The 17196-nt window shown below is 59.9% G+C and overlaps 1 protein-coding gene across 1 annotated transcript; it reads left to right on the forward strand.

The window, feature by feature from the left end:
* Positions 1–13266: 13266 nt before the first annotated feature.
* LOC141934143 (myosin light chain kinase, smooth muscle-like) lies at positions 13267–16732 on the forward strand. The gene is made up of 10 exons (XM_074849453.1): positions 13267–13292; positions 13427–13526; positions 13906–13996; positions 14113–14316; positions 14552–14769; positions 15188–15311; positions 15390–15542; positions 15718–15838; positions 15915–16005; positions 16394–16732. The coding sequence occupies exons 2-10, from the start codon at positions 13511–13513 to the stop codon at positions 16585–16587; spliced, it is 1212 nt and encodes a 403-aa protein (XP_074705554.1). The 5' UTR covers positions 13267–13292; positions 13427–13510; the 3' UTR covers positions 16588–16732.
* Positions 16733–17196: the final 464 nt, after the last annotated feature.

Consider the following 17196-nt stretch of genomic DNA (forward strand, 5'->3'; position numbering starts at 1 on the left):
CGGTTTTGGTGTGATTTCTAGAAAATATTCAGAATGGCACTGCAGAAGGGAATACATTCTGAACTATTTTCGTGATGTTATAACTGCTCTGTGGTGGTGGTTTGATTAAAATTAGCTGTAATCTCCCACTTAACCCTTTTTGTTATTTTTTTCCCCCCACATATTTTCCATTCTAAGCCTGTCCTGTGACCTGCGATAGTTAAAATACCTGGAAGAGGGAGAACAGCTCTTGATACCAGGTGGATAATGGACACCGCTCGCACCTCTAATGCATTAATAAGCTCAAGCATATTTGTTTGCCTAAAGGCTTGCTTAAACTTAACTCTGCTTCCTCCCAGGTCTGCCAGAACACAGGTCAGTTAACTGAAATCAGGGCAAAAACTGCCTAAAAAATCTACTCTAAGCTACAAGCGAGGGGAAAAAAAAGTTTTGGAGCAGCCCAAGGAAAAGTTTTGGTAGTCAGCACTTGGCCTCTGAAATGGCTGACGAGGAGGGATCGGTGGAAGGCGAACGTGATGGCTCAACCTTCTACTTCCCTGCTGCTGTACCTGAGGGGGAAGAAGGAAAAAAAAAAAAGCAGGAGAAGCTTTAGGCAGCTGCATGGTCTGTGGGTTTTTGGGGGAGAAAAGAGGTAAATTAAAGGGTGAAGGGATGGAGGGGCCTGAGTCTGCTCCGGTTTGTGCCATCAGGCTCAAAATCGGGAGTGTGAGTTAATGAGAACGATACCTGGGGAGCACTGGGGTGACTCTCCCTCACGCTCCAGTGGGGAAAAACAGCTTTTTATAAAAAAAAACAACAGGTTGAGCTCTAGAGGAGGAGACAGGGGTGACCCCGGGGTGGGCAGCGCAGGGGGGTTTGTAGGAAATTGGGGGGTTTAAAGCGGCCACAGCCAAGGCTTTAAGGATCACGCCAGATTTTGAACACAAACCTGGCAAAACCCGACCTGCTGTGGGGCGTACGCTGGCACAGCTGGGGAGGAAAAAAGGAAACTATTGGAGGGCTACTTGCTCAAGAGCCCGGTAGCCGCCCGCGCTCCCTTCCCCTCTGCCATGACATCATCCGGCAGAGGCAGCGCCCGGTGCGGCTGCGGAGGGAGGCCCCGAGCCAGCCTGGCGGCGAGGCACGGCGAGAGGCAGCGAGTTCATCAGGATCTCGCCGGCGCCGCAGCCCCAGTCCTCCGCCTTCATCCCGGGTGCTTCTTTCCAGCAATTTATTCCCCCGAACGAGCGATTTCTGTGTCCGTGCTGCCCGTGATTTTCGTTTTCTTCTGGGGCAGGACGTCCGCGGGCCCGTCTCCGGCAGCACTGACTCCAGCAGTGGGTGCTGCACTTCACGAGTGCCATGAAGTGGAGATTTTGGCACCTGGGGAATGTGAAAAACTTAATGCAAGGAAATATTATTAGTCAAACGTAGCACAATAGCTGTTACACAGTGATGGCTGTTACCCTTTAGCACCCCCACAGGGTTTACCCTCCTTCTACTTACCCCCGACTTGTAACATTTAACTCCTAGGAATAAATCTTTTGAGTTATCTACAAATGTGTTAACAAGTAGAACTTAAAAAAAAACCCTAAAAGAACCATAACAATCAACTCTCCAACCTGCTTTGACTCCACCAACATTGCCTATTTTATTCTGTGCTCTGTTTTAATGAAAACGACTCTTCATACGAACCAGGTTACCCCCGGTCCCCACTTACAGGAGGTGTCTAAGAACAGCACGTCTCCTCGCAAAGGCTCAGGCCACGTCCCGCGTTCAAACCTCCTGGCAGACACGGACTGATGGCAGTCGGGGACCTTTGAAACCTCTGAGTGGATCAGTAACGGCTGGGGAGCTCGCCTGCGCTTCGCTTCCCCGGCCAAGGAGAGCTCGCCCACCTGAGCCTCCCCGCCGGCTCTGGAGCCAGGCTCAGAACCAGTCCGGAGGAGAGGAGCTCAACTGTTTGAGAGGAACAAATAAAATCTTAAGAGATCGCCAGAGATAAAGGTACCGCATGGCTGGCTGTGATGTGGTATCAAAGGGCAGCAATTAGTCCCTCCTGACAAGGCGGCAGCGCGCTGTCTTAACTAGTCGAGGGCAAGTACCTCCCTGCAGGGCAAGGCAGCAGCGCCTGCCAGACCTTTGAAGCACATCCCTTCCCTCCCTGCCACCACTTTGGCCTTCCCCAGGTTGTTTTGAGCCAACTGGCCTTTATTCCGGCTCCTCCGGTGAGCCCAGGAACGCCGCTGGCACAGCACCACCCCTCCGGGCTCCCCGAAGGGGCTGCGCCTCGGCGCGGAGCCCGTGGTGGCAGGAATCTGCCTGCTGCAGCTCCTGCCTGTCCCGACCGCGGGGCCGAGTGGCAGGAAGGGGCTGGCCACCACGCCACCGACCCCGGCCTTGTGGCAACTGCCCTCAGAAACACGGGGCGTAGAGGGACCCTCTGGGCTACAGGGCTTTCACGGTTCCTCCCCATGGAAGGGCGTCCCACTCGCTGAGGGCAGGACGGCGTTTCTGTCCCGGGGAAGAGGTGGAAATTATTGCATTAATGCAAAAAAAAAAAAAAAAAAAAGGGACTGAAACACCCCACCTGTGGTTACGGTCATTCTTCTTCAACACAGGGGTGATGTGGTGTAAGGACAGAGCAGTTCCCTGAAAACGCTGCTAGCTGCAAGAAAATAAAAAAAAAAAAAAAAAAAGAGGAAGTAGTCCATCTTAACAGGCCGTTAATGCTGCAACTTGGTGTGAAGTGAAACCCGAATCCTGCCCCTTAACAGGGGCGGAAGGGAACGTGCAGCCTTCCCTCGGTGCCAAGAGGGTTCAAGGAGCAGGTTGCGGGTACTCACCAGCACAGCAATAATCAGGTCCTCAGGTCCATTCAAGCAGCTGTTTGGTGTTCCAGGTTTTATAAAGCGGGGACACGGTGCTGACAGTAACACCGTGGTCCTGCCTACAACTTAACTTGCGCTAATTGCATTTAATTTCATTAGCTTTACGTTCTGAGGATATACTTACACAGCTGGTCAGGATATCCTGGTGGCTCTCTTGTGTCACAAGTGGCATTTTGTTAAAAAAATTTAAAAAAAAAAATAGAATCTGCGGCACGGTGAGCCCTGCACAAGGAAGAGGTTTTATAGCACTCGCCGATGAGGCCATCGCCGAAAAGCTGGCGGCTTTTGGTCCATCTGCAACACACCAAACCCCACCTGTTAGGTTCAAGCCCTTCACATTCGCTCCTTTCCTGTTCCCACCGTACAAAAAAACCCTCTAACAACCCGGGTAGGTGCAAGGCACCCAGCTTGAAGGAACCGTAACCCTGATTAGTTTGGTAAAATCAACTTGAAATTTGATCTTCACCTGTCGTGCGTGTGTGAAGACACACACAACGATAAACCTCCCAGCTTTGGAAATGCAGCAGTTTATAGAAATACGAAGCTTCAGAGTTCAGGACCTAATAAAGCAACGTGGGAGACAAAAATTGTCAGCAGTCATAACAACAAAGCATCTTCTTCAAAAAAAGAACACCAAATGCATAAACGTGAAATAATCCTGTTTTTAACTGGAAGAGTCCACATTTGACAGAGCAATCTGTATTTATACCAGAAGCCTCCGAAATCTCACTGTTTTACATCAAAACCAAGTCCCGTTAATACCAGGGGATAAGCCAGCATTATCTGCCTTTTGCAGAGGGAAGAAAACGTGGCTGAGGCACTTGTTTAAAGAAACTCAGCCTGTAACACAACCAGGAACTGAACCCAGGCTCGCTGGCTGCCCCAAGCCTCACCGCTCATCGGGGAACCGAGCTCAGAGGCTGCTGCCAGCTCAAAACCTCCCCAGCACTGAGGGTTGTTTTTTTTTTAAAAAAAACCATTTTTCTTTTTAAAAAAACAGGCTTTTTTTTCTTCCCCCGACTTTGCACAGCAAAAAACCCCCACTCAGTTATTTCCACTGCCCCACAGCCCTCACTTCCACCAGCCAGAGGAGTGGCATTTATAACTCAAAGACAAGGTTCGCTCCAGTTTATTATCAGCTTGAAAAGTTACCCCTTCGGCCCTGGCAACAGGCAAACGCTTTTGTTTTTAAGTCTCTCCAAGCAGCACAGCAGTAATTGCTGCCTCCACAGACGGCAGCAGAGGAGGGGAGGCCATGTTAACTGCGATCCACTGGATCCAGCCAGGGAGAACCCCCTCCGGGAATCCGGCCGTGGTTTGGCTGAAATGTGTGAAACAAAGGATTAAATTCAAGGGATTATTTTTTTCCCCCAACGCGGTGTATTAAAAGGGTGTCGTGCAATCGCACGGCGAACAAGCAGTTTTCACCCTTCCAGGAAACACGTTTCCTAATCCAAATTCCACCTCCAATATAAAACTGCGCTGTTCCTCCCCACTTCGCTCCTACCGGGGCTCTGTCAGAAACCACCCCGGCAGGGAGCTCGGGCTGCTGCTATCGAGCAACTAACACGGGGTTTGCTAGAAAATTACTCCCCCAGCCCCCCGCCCAGCATTCCAGGTGAGGCCGGAGCCGAGGCGCCGCTTCCAGGCAGAGCCACGACGTGAAATCCCGCGGAGCCCGCGGCGGGGAGGGCCGCTCCGGACCTGCCTCCGCCCCACCGCGCACTCAGACCCCGGGACGAGGCCCCGGCGCCGGTCCGAGCCTCCCCCGGCTCCAGGCGAGGCGCTCCGGGCAGGGGATGGGCTCCCCCCGTCCCCAGAGCCCTGACAAGGGGAGCGGCCCGTGGCTGGCGCGGCGCCACCGCCCACCTCGGGGCCGGCGGGGAGACCCGCGCTCCGCTCCCGGGGAAAGGGAGGCCCGGCTGGGCCACCCCGCGCTCCCGGCTCGGTGCCGCGGAGGAGCCCCCCCGCCGGTCCCCGGCCGCTCACCGGCCTCGCCGCGCCGCGTACCCCCGCCTCCGCGGCGGGCAGCGAGGCCCGGAGCCGGCCTCCACACACACAAAATGGCGGCGGCCGCCGCTCCCCCATCACCCGCTCGGCCGCCATAGCCGGCGCCTCCGCTCTGCCGCCCTTCCGCCAATCAGATGCCGCCGTGCCGCTGCTTGACGGCTTGGCGGAGCCAATGGAAACGAGACTCGTACAGGAAGGGGCGGGGCGCGCCGCCCCTGCGGGGTTTATGGGAGTTGTAGTCCCCCGCGCGGCATGGCGGCGGGGGCGGCGCGGCCGCAGACTCGCTGTCCCATGATGCCGAGCGGCCCCAGCCGGGCAGCGCCGCGTTGCCATGGCGACCCTGAGGGAGGCGGTCCCGGGCCCCGGCCCGGCCCAGCCGCCGCGGGGGCGGGGGTCCGGTACCGAGGCCTCCGCCGAGGGGGGGGCCAGCTCCCGCCTCCCGCAGGCCCTGATGCGACCGGGGGCCTTGCAGGGCGGCTGGGGCCGGGCGCTGCGGGCCCTCCGCGGGCTCAGCGCCTCGGCTGGGCGGTCAGGGCCCGTCGGGCTCCGGGGAGGCGGTTTTTGCCCCGGGTGGAGACACTGAAATCCGGCCCTGGGTGCTGCGCGGCCCGGCCCGGCCCGGCCCGGCGGTGGCACCGGCGGCCGAGGCGTTGCTGAAGCGGCCTGCGCGGGGCGGGGGGTGGCTCCAGGAAGGCGCCCGAGCTCGTAGAGGGGGGACCCCAGCCCGAAAGTGGGGTGCGTGGCGCTAGGCCCGGCCTTCTGCTTCAGCCGTCCAGCGCTTAACTCTTCAACGCCTCTGTCCTCCTTCAGAACCGTTCCCAGATGGCAGTTAGCAGACCCGGATCACAATTAGCAGACCCGGATCACAATTAGCAGACCCGGATCACAATTAGCAGCCCCATCTCCCTCCAGCCGGCACGGTGAGAGCTGAGTGTACTGGGGGGGGTGGCGGCTCTCACCCCAAACTGCCTCTCTGCCCGGTTCCAGCTCTGCCTCCTCCTCCCGCGGTGAGCCGAGGCTCCATTTTGGATCTCATGGAGAGGAGTGACTCAAAGAGCAAAGTCAATGAGCTTTTCCAAGTGTCTCCCTTGGATTTTTCCCGTTCTTGCCTCTGGCACCGGTAACGCTCCTCACAGGCGGCCTCGATGGCTGAGCTGTGGGTGTTACGGATGGGCTAGTCAGTCTGCAAGTATGTAAGGGAATAATGTGTATTTTGGAGATCAGGACACATAAAAGGCAAAAATAAGCAATAAATTTTGCGTAAAGAAAAAAAAAAAAGGCTCTCCCTGCAAAGGCAGACATCTTGGACTTTCTCAGAGGGAAGTGTGGGGCAGGCTGGGCCCAGGCTGGGTCCCTGGGTGATTTTGGGAGAATGATGCAGGGAATTGGCCTGCGCGGCCGCTTGAAGCTTTTTGAATGAAGTTCTGCTGTTACAAAAAGACAAAAGAGTGTTTTTCTGAGCTGGTAAGCCCCAAAATCACAAACTCCACCCCCTATCTCACCCCCCCCATGTTTATGATTTTAATGAGTAGGGGTTAATTGTGCTGAAGTGTTTTCTGGCTGGAGCGTTGGTGTTGGGAATGGCCTGGCTGTTCCTGAATGGAAAAGGGGATGGGGAGGGATAAAATGAGCCAAATCTTGCGATCTAGGTGGGAAGGAAGGGGACAGATCCACCTCTCCCCCTCTGACTGTCCCAGTATGATATGGGGAACAGTGGAGGGCAGAAACCCCTTTGGCAGAGACCCAGGGGGGTGGTGAAGGAGGCTGGTGATGTTGGTGCCACATGCTGGGGTAGGGAGCTCCCTGGTGTCACCGTGGCATGGGATTGGGTGCCCCCAGCCCCCGTGGCACTCCCCCTGTCCCCAACGGGCACCGCGCTGGGGAGGCAGCGCCAGGCCGTGCTGGGAGGTGCAGGCAGGGCCGGCAGCCAGCGAGAGGCCTGGGCTTGCCCCGGTGTGCAGCCGCGGTGACGGCAATGGCTGACACGGTGCCAGGGAGCAGGAGGGGCCCTGGCGCAGCCCCTCGCCTCCTCCGGAGGGTTTTGTGCCTGTCCCCTCCCTGTCTGGGAGATGTTGGGATCTTCATGGGGGGACAGGAGGGAGGCAGAGCCACGCTCTCGGGAATGCTCTGCAGACACGGTCATTGCTCCTCGTCCCCCCTGAGCACACCCTGAGCTCATGTGCTTCAGGTGTCAGCCCACCCCTATGAGCCAGAGCACCCCCCTTTTTTTGGTGTTTTCTGTGTTGGGAGGGAGGTTTCGGTAGCTATGACAGCAACTCAAGGACACAACAGTCCCTGACTAGTGCAGATGGGGTTTGACTCCCTGCATGTCCCATTTCCCAAGTTTTTGTGCCTTCACAGAGGGCCAGAGCCCAACAACAGCCCCCTCGGTCACAGGTGTCTGTGCTGTGGGACCCGCTGCCTGCTCCTGCCCGCCCCTTGCCTGCTGTTTCCCGAAGCAGAGCACAAGGCAGGGACACAGAGGGGTGTGCAGGAGCAGGGGAATGGCCTGGCGTGCTGATAACCCACATCTCTTGGGGTGCTGAACTTATCTTTCAGCCCATAGCCGTCCCGGCACAGCTGAACCACACACACACACGTGTGTGCCAAGTCAGCCAGCACCCAGCTCCGGCCCCTCGGTCGCTCTCTGCGCAGTGTAGTTCAGGAGTGTATATCAGGAATGATGGCAGAGCTCTCTGAGGTCGCCACGTGTGATTATTTTTTGGCCCACGGGCTTGCTGTAAGGATCTGGAGGCAATCCCGCTCCCCCCCGGGTGCTCTGTGTGCCACGAAAGTGCCGTCAGTCCCGCCCCCGAGCTGCTTCGCTTTCCCGGGGCTGGAGGAACAGGTTCAAGGTCCCGGTGGTGCTGGGGGTTCAAGGCTGCACAGAGGAGCTGGACCAGTTGGCAGCCAACCCCGTGCAGGGGCAGGCTGATCCCTGAGCTGCTGGTGCTGGCAGTTTTTGTGTTTTATAGCTCGGGATTGATTTTTTTTTTCTATGTATTTGGGTGTTTTCCATCCACGTTTTACCTGCCTCCACACCCTGGGGTGTCCGGCTGAGCACGACCAGCCAGGTCTGGGTGCAGCCATCGCTCTGTCTGACACCCGTGAGTCCTCCTGCCTGTTGTGGCACCCAAAAGCCTGGGTGCTGTGACCCTTTCTGCACCACTCAGGAATATTTTGGGGACATCAGATGTTGTTTGTACAACCTTTTTCTTGCAGAACTGGCCTCCTGCGGGACAGCAGACCCGGCTGGGTTTGCCCCTAGCCTCCAGGTGGGCTTTGCAGGGGGGAGAAGTGCTGTGGGCTGAATTTAAACCAGTGACTTGGGGGGGTGTCTCCTTCCAGAGCAGTTTTGGGTCTGGATTTGCAGTCGGAGAAGGGGTTATCACGCCGTAGCCCCGGGATGCCGCGGGTGAGGCAGGGTGGCTGCTGGGCTGGATGGGGCTGGGAGCTGCTTGTTGGGACTGGCCTGAGCTTGAGCAAAGCCTTTAGCGGCCGGGGCAGGGGTGGAGCGAAGGGAGCCCGGCACTGGCGACGGAGGGGTCTGCAAACAGCCCTGGCAACCTCCCGGCGTGCCCCTCCCGGCACCGGCACGGGCAGACGGGAGCCGTGGGCAGCACCGACTCGCAGCCCTGCCCGGGGACAGGCTGCGGGTCCTGCCTGCACGCTGCTGTTGGGAGCCCCTGGGTGCCCTCCCATCCCCCAGCGCTGTCCCCAGGGCACCCAAAAGCCCGGCCTGTGACCCCGCTGCCGCTTTGCGCCGTTTGCTTCGCTCTGTTTCTCTCTTCAGTCCAAAGCTGATGTGAAACATCTCCCAGCACCGGAACGGCCTTCACCCCCACTTCCCTCAGCCTGACCACCCAACGCCCAGCACTCAGCACCCAGCTCCCAACGCCCAGCTCCCCAGCACCCAGTGCCCCACACCCAGCACCCCAGCACCCAGCATCCACATCCCAGCTCCACATCTCCCAGCATCCAGTGCCCATTGCGCAGCATCCCAGCGCTCCCAGCACCTCGCACCCGTCCCCCAGCGCTCCCAGCACCTCGCACCCATCTCCCAGTGCTCCCAGCAACTTGCACCCATCTCCTAGCACTCCCAACACCCTGCACCCATCTCCCAGCGCTCCCAGCACCTTGCATCCATCTCCCAGCGCTCCCAACACCCTGCACCCATCTCCCAGTGCTCCCAGCACCTTGCACCCATCTCCCAGCGCTCCCAACACCCTGCACCCATCTCCCAGCGCTCCCAACACCCTGCACCCATCTCCCAGTGCTCCCAGCACCTGGCACCCATCTCCCAGCGCTCCCAACACCCTGCACCCATCTCCCAGCGCTCCCAGCACCTTGCATCCATCTCCCAGCGCTCCCAGTATCCCGCACCCATCTCCCAGTGCTCCCAGTACGAGGCTGCTCCCCCCACCCCAAGCGCAGCGGGGCGCCAGAGCCGGCGACGTGTGCCACGGCCTGGCCCCGCCCACTGACGGTCTGGCCCCGCCCACCGACGGTCTGGCCCCGCCCACCGCGGTGCTCAACGGCCTGGCCCCGTCCCCGCCGGAGAGCGACCCGCCCCCACCCTTAGCCACACCCACTATTGGCCCCGCCCACCCTTAACCCCGCCCACAACCCCCACACCCCGTCCCTGGCCCCGCCCCCCGGGGCCCACGCGTGTCCCCACCTGTCCCTGGGTTCCCACCAGGTCTCCTGTGTCCCCCCATGTGTCCCCAGGACCCCTGAGTGCCCCCCCATGTCCCTCTGTCCCTGTGTCCCCCAGGTGGCCCCGGACCTTCCCAGGTCCCCTGTGGCTTCCATGTGCCCCCATCCCTGGTGTCCCCATGTCTCTGTGTCCCCCCATGTCCTCCGTGTCCCCCACGTTCCTCCCATGTCCCCCATGTCTCCTCTGACCCTCCACCCACCCCCCATGGCCCCTGTGTGCCCCCGTGGCTCCCACGTCCCCCCCATCCCCACTGTCCCCTACCTCTCCTCTGTCCCTTCCATCTTCCCCTGGTCCCTGCCACATCCTCTGAGTACCTGGCTCTGTCCCCTTTGCCACGGCGTCCCCCCTGTCCTCCATGTGCCCCCTTGTCCCTTGTTCTCTGATGTCCTCCATGTGCCCCCATGGCCCCTGTGTCCTCTGTGTCCTCCACATTGCCACGTCACACGTGTCCCCACACGCCCAGCCCTGGTGCCCACACTGAGTGCTGTGTCCCCAGATGATGGGGAGCGGGGACCGTGTCCCCCCCAGGGTGATGGGGAGTGGGGACCGTGTCCCCCCCCAGGGTAATGGGGAGCTGGGACTGTGTCCCCACTGTGGGGGCACGATGGGATCATGGACAGACGGATGCCCAGATCCAAGACCCAGTGAGGTGACCCTGTCCCCCCAAGCCACGCTGTCACCCAGCAGAACCCTGCAACAACACTGTTTATTGTAGGGCCTACAAAAAAGCAGAGGCAGCTGAATCTGCCCAGCACCCGGCATAAAGGGGGCCTGACTCAGTCCAAAGGCTGGGGGGGCTGCACGGGGGGGTCAGAGTGAACTGGGGGGGCAATGGGGCACCCCATGGGCAGGATGGGTTCAGGATGGGGGGGAGCCATCCTGGCTTTGCTGGGGGCTCCTCTAGGCACATGGGGACAACTTGATGAGCCACGTGGGAACCCATGGATGCCTGGATGAGAGTGCTAACAATTAATGAATTAAATCAATTAATTAATTTTATAAGGCACAAGAAGAGAACGTCCATGGTGGGCGATGCACCACTGGACATTTTGGACGGGCCACCTTCCCAAACCTGAAAGCAAAGGTATGAGAAAGGGCCAGGGGTTGGTGGCGTTAAACGAAGCGCTGCCGGCAACGAGGTTTGGAAAATCCCAAAGGATGGGCGGATCCGCTTGTCCATCCCTGGGCTGGCCCCTTTCGCTCCTCAAAATCCTTCCAGGTTTTCCCACTGTTGATCTTAAACTCCTGGGGATGCTCCAGCAGATGAGATTGAGGGGAAATTTGGTTTAGAGCTTGAAAATTAAATGTTGTTCTTACATGGGCTTGGGAGAGGCTGAGCCAGGCTCCGCTCCCGTGGGAATTAAAGGCCGGGAGTGGGGTAATACCGGTGCTGTGTGACGGGGGGATGGAGCTGGGAACAGCGGTGCTGTCGCAGGCCTGTGCTTGGCCCCCAGCCACTTGTCATCCTCATCGGATGCCAGGAAAAAAAAGGTATTTGTGTCTGTTAGTGGCAAAAAGTCGAGTCCGGATGGTGCCCAGGGTGGTGGCCTGTCACAGTGCGGGGTCACCTGGGTGCCCCATGGCATCCCCAGGGACCCCGGGCTGGTGTTGGGGGGGTTGTCCCATGGATGCGACTCTCCACCCGGAGGAGTGGGGTGGGAAGCGGCTCCTGAGGGATTCACCCTCCAGCCAAGCACTGGATCCCGGCAGGTGCTGCCACCCCTCCACAGGTCCCCCACACCCCAAATCTCTTTTCCCCTTCCTGGTCTTTTTCTGCTCATTTTTACGGCTCCTCACCAGGACGAGCATCAGGCCAACACTGACATCAAGTGGCTGCCGGGATCCCTCGCACGCCTGGGCCGAATCCTGCCTCTGCCTGTGCTGGGAGCAGCCCAGCACCACCCGCACGGCCTCATCCTGCCCCGGAGAGGGGCCCGGAGCCAGGCGGGGTCAGGAGCTGTGGCCGGCGGTGCCAGACATCATCCCGGCCGGGTCCCCATCGCCCCTCGCCAGGCAGGCAGGGGCAGGCAGGATGCGACCAGCTGTACTCCGTCATCACCCCCCGCCTGTCCCCAGCCAGGCCACCGCCGTGTCCCACCCCTGTCCCCCACGGCAGTCCATATCCCAGCGGGGTCGAGCCGAGTGCGCTGACAGCAGGGCACAAGGTGGTGGTGGGGACCCCCCCCCGCCACAGCACCCCCATCCCGTGGCTCTGCCCCGCCGGCGGCAAGGTCACGGTGACAGGTGAGCAGTGTGGCTGCGGTGGCTGTCACCGCCCCGGCACTGGGGACACTCATCCCCGACACCCTGCCGGTGGCCATGGACTTTGTGCTGAGCGTGGGAGCGGCGGCGGTGACAGGTCTGCCGGTGCTGACAGAGCCCCAAATCGCCCCCAAGACCTGGCTCCGGACAGCAGGTAACACCAGGGTGACACCCCCTCTGCTCAGGGCTTGCTGTGACATGGGGGCCCCGGGGAGGACAGGTCCCCTCATGGGTGCTGCTGCCCCATCCCTGGGTCTGGAGTCAGCTCTGGGAAAAAAAATCACAGCATTATTCCCATTTTAAAGCAGGGGAAACTGAGGCACGGCAGCACACTGGGTGCCAGAGCAGCCAGTCCTGCTTTTGGGGGAGAAAGGCTGGAAAACCCCATTTTTCCTTCAAACCGCCAGCCCAGAAGAGTTTTTCAATCCCCTGTTCCCGTTCAACCTGGCTTCCCTAAACCTGGAGCCAAGCTCACCTGAGGAAGCTCAAAGCCCAGGATGGGTTTCAGGGAGAGCGATGGCTCGGGTGGGATATTGGCTGCAGGTGGAGCTGGAAATAGGGGAGCAGGTGTGGGTGCTCAGCCCCTCCGCAGGAACCCACCCATGGGTGGGGACAGAGGCCGAGATATGCCAGGGCTGGGCTGCTGGTGCATTTAGCTCCTGAAAGGCTCCAAGGTCTGGAGATAAGCTGGGCTGAGCTCTCTGTTATGTCATGAGGTGTGTCAGGTCTCTGCAGACCACCCCCCTGGACAAGGCCCCTGTGCTGCAGCCCTGGGACCCTGCATGGTGCTAAATGGGGCTTTGGGGGGGGTGGGACCGTGGTGCTGGGCATGGTTTGGGGAGGGCTCAGTGATGGTGCTGGTGGTTGTTTATCCCCCAGGTCCGGAAACGCTCTGCTGGGAAGGAAAGGGAGGGGAGAGCTGGGGCTGTTCCTAGCACCGAGCGGGAGGGATGGTCCTGGCTGTGCCCAGGGGTAGCGCTGGGACACCCCCATATGTCTGGTCCCAGTGGTCCTTGACCCCCAACATTGCCTCTTCCTTCCCCCTCCAGCTCCCTGGAGGCTCCGCAGTGATCGGGAAGGATCAGGGACCTGCTGACAGGACCTGACGGTGACAGGTCAGTGCTGGGGCTCTTGGGTGGGGGTTTGGGTGCTGCTGCCTAGCACCCTTGGGTGTCATTGCCCTGTCCTCCCAACCTTCGTGTAGACAGAGTGGGGAGGGAATGTGCCTAAGGAAATAGGTCCTTTGCCCTAGAAATGCGGCTTTTCCTGGGGATTTCCTGGCTGATGCAAGACAGGGCTCGAGAAAAACATCGGCTTTGAGCTGAAGGTGCTAGTGGAAAGAGGTTGTCCCCATCTAAGAGGGGACCTTGCCTTAAAATTGGGTTTGGCCCCTTGCTGGGCCTCTTTGTGTCCATCAAGACGTCAGCCCTTGGGTAGGGTGGGGAGTGCGGGTGGAGGTGGAGAGATGCTGGTGGTCTCGCATGGCAGGGAGACGGTGCGGGGCTCTGGGGAGCTGCCGGAGCAGACACACGGGCATCGCCTGCCTCAGCACCACCACCCCCCCCAGCACAGGGCTGCTGGGAGCCTCAGGGCCGCATCCAGCACCCGTCCTGACTGCGCCAGCACCCAGCGAGGAGCTGGTGACACCACCATGTCCCAGGCAGAAGGTACGGCTGAGACCTCGGTCTGTCCCAGGGGAGGCGCAGGCTTTGCGTGGGGACTCCAGTGTTGGTGTGACACCCCCCCCAGTCAGCACCAGTCCCCATCCCATCCTGTTTTGCTTGGAGTTTTGATCCTAAAAGCACCTTTTGCCTCAAACCCTGATTTGTAGGGTGCTGGGCTGCTCCAGGAGCTCCTGTAGCAGCAGCCCCTGTCCCCGTGTCCCCCCAGGTCACATCTGCACCGCATGGGGAAGATGCTCAGACCTGGATGGAGGGGGGGGCAGGGAGGGGGGTGCAGAAATAAGCACTGGAGGGTAAGTGCAGGCAGCTCATCCCCAAAGCATGAAAGATCCGTGCATGGACCACCCTGCTCCATCCCTCCCAGGAGGCGAGGAGACCTTTGAATACTGTGATGTGGTCATCAACAGCCAGGAGAAGGTTTTGGATGTGTACACGCAGCTGGAGAAGCTGGGAGAGTAAGCGGGGTGTCCCCACTTCTTGGTGATGGCCCACGGCTGTCCCTGTGCAGCTCTGGGTGGGATGCAGGGTGGTGGTGATGGCTCCTCCATCCCTCATCCTTGCTCTGTCCCAGGGGAAAATTTGGGACGGTGTACCGGCTGCAGGAAAAAGCTACTGGCAAAATCCGAGCTGGGAAGTATTTCCGGACACGGACGGCTAAAGAGAAGCAGGCGGCTCGGGCCGAGGTGGAGCTCATGAACCTGCTGCATCACCCACGCCTTGTGCAGTGCCTCGCCGCCTTCCAGGGCCCCGCCGAGCTGGTGATGGTGATGGAGTAGTGAGTGGGGGGGGTGGGAACAGTGCTGGACCCTGCAAGGAAGAGCACTGAAAGCTGGGAGGGGTCCCTGTACTGTGGGCTGCTGGCGTGGGGCGTAGGATGGATGGGGAACCTGCAGACCCCAGAGATACGGGTGTGAGATGCTCCCAGAGTGCTGAGTCTGGGTTCCCTGGTGGGGCTTCCTCTTGGGGCTGGTAGACCCCAGCGGGGTCCCCAGCACCTTGTCCTCCCCCAGCGTGGCAGGTGGGGAGCTCTTTGAGCGCATCGTGGACGACGACTTCGAGCACACGGAGCCCAGCAGCGCCCAGTATGTGCAGCAGATCCTGGAGGGGCTGCGGTTCATGCACGGCCAGGCCGTTGTCCACCTTGACCTCAAACCTGAGAACATCGTCTGTGTCAGCCCTGGCAGCCACTGGCTCAAGATCATTGATTTCGGCTTGGCGCGGAAGCTGAGTGAGCAAGAATGGGGGGTCCTGGGGGACCAGGGCAGGGACTGTCACCATCACAGGGACATGATCCAGCTGGGCATGTCAGCAAGGAGCGTGGCATCTTCTCACCTGTGCCTCTGGGATCAGCAGCCCTGTTCCATCAGATCAGGGCTCTTCCTGGTGACTGTGAGATGCTCTGGGGAAACCCACGTGTCCCCAGCCCTGCCTCTGAGGTGGAAACCCCTGCAACCCCCCCACCCCTGTGGATGCCTGGCACCTAGAGGTGTTCTAGGAGACCACCATGACCTGTGATGGGTCCTGGAGGGGGGAAGTTACACCTGAATGCAGGGGCTCATCCACCTGGCATGCACTGGGGTGCAGCTGGGCTGCCATGGGGAGATCCCAGATGGACACCTGCCCCATGGTCTCCATCTTCTCTGCAGCTCCAGACACCCCCGTGAAGGTGCTGCACGGCACCCCTGAGTTCATGGCTCCAGAAGTGATCGCCTTTGAGCCTGTGGGCTTCTCCACGGACATGTGGAGCGTTGGCGTCATCTGCTACATCCTGTGAGTGGCCTCCTGGGGACAGTGGGTCTGGCTGGAGGGGGCTGAGTCGTCACTGATGTCTTTGTGTCACCTCTCCAGGCTGAGCGGGGAGTCCCCCTTCCAGGGGGACAATGACATGGAGACATTGGTCAACATCACAGCTGCCCAGTGGGACTTCGAGGAGGAGATCTTCTCAGAGATCTCCCAGCAAGCCAAGGACTTCATCAGCCAACTGTTGCAGAAGGACCCCCGGTAGGACCTGGGGGCAGCTATGGGGTGCTGAGCTGGTCTGGGTTTTGGGGTGCCAAGGGGATGGACAGGGGAAAACACTGAATGTGGCCCATGGGGGGGTGCTCCATGAGGCCATGCCAGCAGCCAAGGGTCTGATGGTGGAGCAGCCCCACCATGACTGCCCCGTCTGCCCCAGCTGCCGGCTCTCCAGCGTGGGGGCTCTGCTTCACCCCTGGCTGCAGCAGCCCCAGCCCAGCAGCACGAAGGCACTGTCAAAGGAGAGGATCAAGCAGTTCCTGACGCGTCGGAAGTGGCAGGTACCTGGGGAGATGATGAGGACGTGGGGATGGGGATGGCTCTGGTGGGACTCAGTGCTCCTTCTCTTCTCTCCAGAAAACAGGCAAAGCTCTGCTGGCCCTCAACAGGCTGACCCTGCTGTCCCAGAGCTCGGAGAGGAAAGTGTCAGAGGCTCAGGATGAGGAAGGTGATGGCCCCTGAAGCATCATCCCCAATGCACCCTGTCAATTCATTGTCTCTGTTTTGCCATTCCCCAACTTCCAGAGAGCTTCTCCCCCCTTTGCCCCAACCTGCCCTGGTGCCACTAAACACCCGGGCACGTCCCCACTGTGGTATTTCTGCTCCGGGGCCAGCTTCAGTGCCCCCAGGTTGTTTCCATCCTCATCCCCAAGGGGCCCCTCTCCGATGCAGCCCTGGAATGGGCACATCCCGCTCTGCAGGGCTGGGATCTGTGTGTGATCCAGAGCTGATCCCCACAGGACCTGGCCCATGGGTGCCCCACGTGTGCCTCCAGCAGAGGACGGAGGCTGAACTCGGCCAGCTCCTCACTGTTCTCTCTGTCCATCTGCCCGCAGGCCTGGGCTGCAGCCTGGAGGAGGACCAAGCCTCTGGGTCTCTGCCCCGACGAGGTCCCAGCTTCTCGGAGCTGCTGACAGACCAAGAGGAGGAGGAAGGTGGGAGCACTGTGACGTCTGGTGGGAGAGGCGCAGCTGATGGGGCCGAAACCTCCTGCGGCGGCTCACACGGTGACCTGGCCAGCCTGGGGTAGACCCAGACCCCAGGGCTCGTCTCCCACAGGTGAGCTCTGGCATCCCACAGTGTCCCTGTGCTGGTGTGGGGACAGCATGCCTGCTCCTGTCTGCGTGGCCTCCCGGGCTTGAGCTGTTACCAATAAAGCACTGAGGATCTCTGCATTCCCTGTGCTGCTCATTTTTCCCCTAAAAATCACTGGGAGGGGTGGGAAAAGGCTGCCCAAGCTTCTCCTACCCTTTGGGAGCTGGGACCAGGCTCTCCCCGCACCCAGCCCATCACTCACGTCTTCTCCAGGAGAGATGCTGGCCCTGGGGTCAGGGAATGAGTGGGGATGGCTCTACCAGCAGCCCTTGGTGTCCCTTGTTGGGAAGAGTCTTCCCTCATCATAAAGGGAGGTTGGCATCGTGTCCTGAGCCTGCAGGCAGGAGGAGTCAGGTTGAGCTCTGGGGACTCTGGTCTCCCCATTTCTGGGCCAACTCTGGTACAAGCAGAGCTGGAAGGAGCCCAGAAACTGCTGTGTTACCTCCAACCTCCTCTTAAGGAGGCAGCTTGGGCAGAAATCAGTCCTTGGGAGCTCATCTCCTTCAAGTGCACAGCCCTGCCCCTGGGGAAGAACACCCCCAGG

This window comes from Strix aluco, chromosome 24, assembly GCF_031877795.1.
Source record: "Strix aluco isolate bStrAlu1 chromosome 24, bStrAlu1.hap1, whole genome shotgun sequence".
Lineage (NCBI taxonomy): Eukaryota > Metazoa > Chordata > Aves > Strigiformes > Strigidae > Strix > Strix aluco.

Excerpts from the sequence above, each read along its gene's own strand:
- LOC141934143 (XM_074849453.1), top strand. Across the intron at positions 15,312-15,389 it reads GGCGTCATCTGCTACATCCT|GCTGAGCGGGGAGTCCCCCT; the intron begins GTGAGTGGCCTC and ends TCACCTCTCCAG. Across the intron at positions 15,543-15,717 it reads CTGTTGCAGAAGGACCCCCG|CTGCCGGCTCTCCAGCGTGG; the intron begins GTAGGACCTGGG and ends CGTCTGCCCCAG.